This window comes from Choristoneura fumiferana, chromosome 6 (assembly GCF_025370935.1).
Source record: "Choristoneura fumiferana chromosome 6, NRCan_CFum_1, whole genome shotgun sequence".
In the NCBI taxonomy this organism is placed as follows: Eukaryota; Metazoa; Arthropoda; class Insecta; order Lepidoptera; family Tortricidae; genus Choristoneura; species Choristoneura fumiferana.
Genome location: NC_133477.1, coordinates 3168886 through 3175600, shown reverse-complemented (window position 1 = coordinate 3175600; position 6715 = coordinate 3168886). Strand labels below are relative to the sequence as shown.

The window sequence follows — 6715 nt, the reverse complement described above, 5'->3', positions numbered from 1 at the left end:
TGACAACACTATTAGATAATAAACTTAAGATATCTAAATGCTTTTCTAGATTAGATTATATATATGTATAGTCAAGTTAGGCCTATTTCCAATAGGCTTTTGGAGTCTTTAGTAAATGATACACACACGCACCAGGTTAAAGACGTTTATTCCCTTTCACCAGTTCGGATTACAGTATCTATTTTACAAACAATGTGCCACGGCCGCGAGTCGTAGAAGAAGAAAAACCTGAGAAAATTCTACTCAGTGTCACAGGCCATCTTGTCGTAACCGGCCAATCAACGTCGACCGCCAGGCGCGCGTGAGCGTTGATTGGTCGGTTCAAACTGTGGTGCACAGATAGATAGAGAGACTTAGAAGTATAATAGTGGCAGGATGATGCGCAGCGCTGCTGGTCGCTTAATAGCGCCACAGGCTCATACTATTTACTTCAAGTAGCTTTTTGTTCATGTACAATATAATGATGGGAAGATGGGATATGGAATTATGTCTGTGAACTATCTGGTCTGGTATGACCGATAATCGCAGATGAGAATAACAGGTACACTCATTGCTGGACACTGATTGACTGATGCAATCCTTCGACATACTCCAGAGTCTCTAGACATGCCGATTGTTCTCTGCATTGAAGTGTCAATGTGTAGCGATTACAGAGGGCCCTACTCAAATTTCGAAAATCGAAGTTCGTATTGTACCCGTCGCTCTCACTCTCGTATTAAATAACAGTATAAGTGTCAGAGACGGAACAACACAACTTCGATTTTCGAATTTCGCAGTAGCCTCGCAGGATTGCTTAGCCTGCGATATGGCTAACACGCGCCAGCTATACAGTCTGTACCTATTTAACACCCAGTAGTCTCTCGCCCGCCACCGCATACCGACCTAAGCTGTATCCATTAGCAATAAATCGGGTCGTGTTACAAGACAATTTACCATTCGAACAACCCTAAAGGCCCAGTAAAAGACTAGAAGAAGTTAAAAGGTGAGACCTGTGGCATAACCTAGGGCCTTGGCGCAAAAAAGAAACTGTACCCTCACTATTTTGCTTACTGTAGTACCTTCTTTTATTATTGCAGGTTAAGGTCCGAGGGTCCTCTGAGCGTGAGGGTCTCTTACGCCATTTAATGAGACCATTGGGTCAAAACTATGACGACTAGAATAATAACAGAGTAGAAAGCTGGATCTAAATACTTGCTATTTTTTAGAGTGTTTCTACAGATTGCCTACTTCACAATTATTGTCCACAGCGCGTCTGAACGGGAGTGATGGCCATTCCGTCTATACGCCCGTAGCCTGCCGATATATCCTCACTTATTGACAAGTATGTATTAACCAACCAATCAACCAACCTTTTCAATAAACCTTCTTTACCAAGTTTTCGATTCGTTATATTCCTAATTGGCCATATTCCTGATACGACACTTTCCTAACTGGTCATATTCCTAACTCGTCATATTCCTGATTCGTCTGATTATGAATCGCCATATGTACAGTCAAATGAATTTACGAACACGTGCTTACCGATGCACCCAGAACCGATGTAAAAAGTCCCCGAATCGGTGCTGGGTGGTCATATAAAAAATAGCCTTAACCTAACCGACGATAGTAAATTTTGGGCAGGCAAATGTACATGGATAAGGAATATGACGAGTTAGGAATATGACCAGTTAGGAAAGTGTCAATAAGGAATATGACCAATTAGGAATATGACGAAATCAGGAACAAATCTGATCAATGACTGAAAATATTTTCCTTATTTGTTTATCTTGTCACGCATTAAATCTAAAATGACATAATAATTAATTTATTGTTGAAAATACAACACAAACGTTTCTTTTATATCGAATGAGAACCAGTGGTAGTACTACATTAAATAAAAGCTTGTGGTAGCGCAGCTGTCAAAAGTAAAAATTAAAAAGTAGTCTGTTCGAATCTGTACCTCTAAAGAAAAGCAAATATGTATGTTGTTTAATCAGTTTATAATAAAAAGTATAATTACAGTGATAATATTTTATTAAAGAAAACCTGCGCCCCAATAGTAAATAAAATAATAGTTATGGGCCCAGATGCGCACACTGCGAGTAAAAAGTGAAGAAAAATATATACTTCGTCGGCGTACGGGAGTAGTCAAGAAAAATGGCGGACAGCAAAGATAATTTTAACAAATACAACATTGTGCAATTCGAGGGAGATGGATTTAATAATTGGTCGTTCAGGATTAAGAGTATATTAAAGGAAAACATGTGCCTCAAGGCTATTCAAGAAGAAAGTTATTCGGAAAATGAAAAAAACTCGAAGATGGAGGCGCGGGCACAGGCCATCTTAATTTCCGCGGTGGCCGACAGCCACTTGGAATATGTGAGGAAAGACACTGCCTTTAAAATGTTTAAGAATTTAGAAGAAGTATTTAAAGAAAAAGGAGTTAGGAGCAAGTTATTTTTACGACGACAGTTAAGTGAATTAAAGTATAACGAGAAAACATCATTAAAAGAACATTTTACGAGAATACAAGAAATATGCACACAATTGGAAGAAGCTGGATCAGACTTGTCAGAGGAAGAAAAGATTAACTACATTTTATTATCCATGCCAAAAACATATGAATCTGTTGTGACAGCACTGGAAACTATAGGAGACTTGAAATTAAACATTGTAAAGGACAGACTTTTAGCAGAGGAAGAAAAGCAGAAAAAATTCAGTTACCAACATACTGGCCCAGGTAGTTCAAATGCATTTAATTGCTTTACTTGTGGTAAGCCAGGTCACAGAAAATTTCAATGCAGACAGGGACGTGGATACAATCAAGGACGTGGATATTATAATCAAGGACGTGGATATAATCAAGGACGTGGATATAATCAAGGACATGGATATAATCAAGGACATGGATATAATCAAGGTAGCGGTTCTAATCCAGGGTTTGGACGTGGTGGATGGAATCAAGGAGCTGGATTTAATCAAGGACGTGGACGTAGCGGATGGCACCAAGGAAGGGGACGTGAATCGAGCCAAGGACAAGGACAAGGAAGTACAAATTATGCAGAAGAAGGTGGTGATTCAAGTGCATTTTTCTGTGGACATGTAAGTAAACAACCTTATATGGAATTTTGTGTTGATTCAGGATGCTCGGACCATTTGATAAATTCATTGGATTATTTCACAGACTATATAGAATTGAAAGTACCGAGGAAAATAGCTGCGGCTAAAAATGATGTATGTTTACAGGCTTTGGGTATAGGGAATATTGAAGTTATATTTAAAGTAGGCAAGAAAGAAAATAAATGTACAATTAAAAATGTGTATTATGTTCCAGATTTAAGGAAAAATTTATTATCTGTGTCAAAAATGGAGAAAGCCGGGTTAAGAATTGAGTTTGCAAATGGAAAGGTACGTGTATATAACTACAATAGCTTAATAATGATTGGTAATAGTACTGGAACATTATACACTGTTCAATGTCATGGTGATGTAAATTCTTGCCAGTTAATGAATAAAATTGACACTGATTTATGGCATAGACGTTTTGGCCATTTGGGTTCACAAAATTTAAAAGCACTTGTGCGTAAAAATATGGTAGATGGGTTGTCTGAATTAAAAAATAAATTTGTTGATGACAGTTTATGTGAACCATGTCTTTTAGGGAAAAGTCGTAGACAACCATACAATAAATTAGGAACTAGAGCTAAGAAACCGTTAGAATTGGTACATTCAGATGTCTGCGGACCAATTTCACCTGTTACTTGGGATGGTAACAAATACTTTGTTACATTTATTGATGATTATACTCACTTCACTATGGTGTACTTAATCAAAAGTAAGTCTGAGGTTTTCAAAAAGTTTGAAACATATTATAATATGGTAACTAAACATTTTAATTTAAATCTGTTAAAGCTGAGAATCGATAATGGTCGTGAATACCTTTCAGATGAGTTTAGGGAATTTTGTAACCGAAATGGAATCATCATGCAGCATACCGTTCCCTACAATCCAGAAATGAATGGAGTTGCAGAAAGGATGAATTTGACCCTGATGGATAAAGCAAGGACTGTATTAATAGACTCAGGAATGAAGAAAGAATTTTGGGGCGAGGCTATTTTGTTTTCAACATATGTCACAAACAGAAGTCCAGTTACAGGAAGAGAAAAAACGCCTAGTGAATTATGGGAAGGAAGGAAACCTGACGTGTCAAATTTAAGAGTATTTGGATGCACTGCCTATAATCATGTACCAAAGGAACTGAGAAGGAAACTTGATGACAAAGGTAAGAAGATGATCATGATAGGATACAACATTGGTGGATATAAACTTTTCGATGAGGAAAAACAAAGAGTAGTAACAGCAAGGAACGTAGTATTTGATGAGAGACATACAAAATCGGACAAGACAATCAGTATACCGGACTATGACACTTTGGAAGTGACAGAAGATGAATGTGGACCTGAAAATGAAAAATTAAATTTAAACATAACAGAAAATGAGTATGAAGAAATTAAGAACACAGAAACATCAGAAATAAGGCAAGAAAGTAAACCGGAGATGGAAATGAAGAGCTATGAAGGAGGAAGAGAGAAAAGGAAGGTTCAAAAACCAAAATGGCAAGAAGACTATGTACTAGACTTAGAAGATAATGATGATGAAGCATTGTTTGCCCTGCTTACCGGTTACAATGAAGAGGTACCAGTGACATATAATGATATTCAAGAAAGAGAAGATAAAAGGGACTGGGAGAAAGCGGTATTTGAAGAATTGAAAGTATTAAAAGAAAGCGAGACTTTTGAAATAGTACCAAGACCAGATAAGAAGATATTGGATGCAAAATGGGTGTTTACAAGAAAGGATACAGGAAACAATACTATTTGTAAAGCAAGACTAGTAGTTCGAGGATACCAACAGGAAGAAAAATTTGAAGATGTATACTCACCGGTTTTAAGACTTCAGACACTGAGGACATTGTTATCAGTAGCTGCCAGGAAAGATTACCATATACACCAGATGGATGTGAAAGGAGCGTTTTTATATGGTCGTATAGATGAGGATGTGTACCTTAAACCTCCAGAGGGAATGACTGTACAGGATGGCTATGTACTAAAGCTTAAAAAATCATTATATGGGTTGAAAAAATCACCAAAATATTGGTATGAAAAATTTAATGAGACAATTATTTCATATGGGTTTAAAAGATCAGATAATGACTATTGCTTGTTTACCAAAGGGAATTTATACTTACTTTTATATGTAGATGACTTATTGATCCTCAGCAATAACTTAAAAGATATAGAGTCAGTAAAAAATTTTTTGAAAACCCAATTCCGCATGAAAGACATGGGAAATGATAATTTAATGTATTTAGGTATATCAATTCAAAAACATTCCAAAGGCATCTCAATAGACCAATCTAAATATCTAAAAAATGTACTTAAGAAATTCAATATGGAAAATTGTAAGGGCTGTGACACACCAATGGATGTAAATTTTAAATTTGATGAAAATGAAACTGTTGATTTGACTTTTGAACACCAATGTAGATCATTAATAGGATCACTTATGTATGCTACTGTGGGCTCAAGACCTGATTTAGCTGCTTCAGTTTATTATTTGAGTAGATTTCAATCTAAGCCCAATGCAGGTTTATGGCGTGCTTTAAAAAGAATATTAAGATATGTAAAGAAAACTGTGAATTATTCATTACTGTACACAAAAGATGATTTGAGTGAACCTTTGATGGGATATGCAGATGCTGACTTTGCAAGAACTGATGATAGAAAGTCAACCTCTGGATATCTTTTTAAAGTCTATAATAATAGTGTGGTATGGAAGTCTAGAAAACAGAGCAGTATTGCCTTAAGCACAACAGAGGCAGAATTTGTAGCCCTGTGTGAAGCGATCATGGAGGCTTCTTTCATGTTAAAATTGTTAGCTGATTTAAATATAAAAATTGATAATGTAAAAATTTATGAAGATAATCAAAGTACAATTAAGGCAATTAAAAATACAGATCAGAAAAGGCTAAAACATGTTGATGTTAAATATAACTATTGTAAACCGGCCCGCGCTCCGACGCGCCTTGATGCAACAAGCACACGACTACGAGAGCCGAGGCGCGCGCGCCGCGACAGAAGACTCGCCCATTTGCCCGGCAGCTCCGTCCCACTACACACGCATTTTCTGTTGAGCTCAAATATTGTCACGTGATCGGGGAATAAAATTATTATTGTATCAGCTAGTTGCATTTAATTCTGATCTCCTTCTAACAGATCAGTAAGTGGGATCTGGTGTTTTGGTGCACTATCCTAAAATTAATAAAGGATAACCTAGCCCACTAAGATTTCGTCATGGGTAGAAGATCTCGATCACGTTCTCGATCAAAAAATCGTCATAAATCACGAGAACGAGCGTCAAAACGACGTAAGTTTAATAATGATAATATGGGGGTAGAATCGCGGCTCAATAATTTAGAACAATTAATGCAAAAAATAATTAATTCTTCCGGTACGAGCTCAACAGAGGTGCAAAGGGAGCCATCGCATCAGTCGAGCGTCGCTACAGATTTTCCTGTTACAGAAAATTCCGGTGACATCCCGACTGCACCTCCAATATTGCAGCTGGTCTCTGCGCAAGGGGCTAGCGCAGGCGACACCATGCAAGCGCCAGCTCATGACGCCAGCGAAGGTGGCACCTCGCAGGCACCCCCGCCGTCGCCCGCGCCGTCGCTCGT

General features: G+C 37.6%; 1 protein-coding gene across 2 annotated transcripts; it reads left to right on the top strand.

The window, feature by feature from the left end:
- The first annotated feature begins 1995 nt into the window (after positions 1-1995).
- Positions 1996-4025, top strand: LOC141428838 (uncharacterized). Of its 2 annotated transcripts, XM_074088871.1 has the most exons (3): positions 1996-3081; positions 3314-3387; positions 3926-4025. In XM_074088871.1, exons 1-2 carry the CDS (start codon positions 2729-2731, stop codon positions 3369-3371), a joined length of 411 nt encoding a protein of 136 aa, XP_073944972.1. In that variant the 5' UTR covers positions 1996-2728; the 3' UTR covers positions 3372-3387; positions 3926-4025. The 2 variants fall into 2 exon arrangements, with proteins under 2 accessions (XP_073944972.1, XP_073944971.1); XM_074088870.1 differs by lacking the exon at positions 3926-4025 and having other exon boundaries at positions 3314-3470.
- The last annotated feature ends 2690 nt before the right edge of the window (positions 4026-6715 follow it).

What these genes read in the sequence shown, in the direction of transcription:
- LOC141428838 (XM_074088871.1), top strand. Translation starts at nt 2,729, where the DNA reads ATGCATTTAATTGCTTTACTTGTGGTAAGCCAGGTCACAGAAAATTTC. An exon ending in GTGCATTTTTCTGTGGACAT is followed by an intron (nt 3,082 to 3,313) that starts GTAAGTAAACAA and finishes ATTATGTTCCAG; the next exon opens with ATTTAAGGAAAAATTTATTA.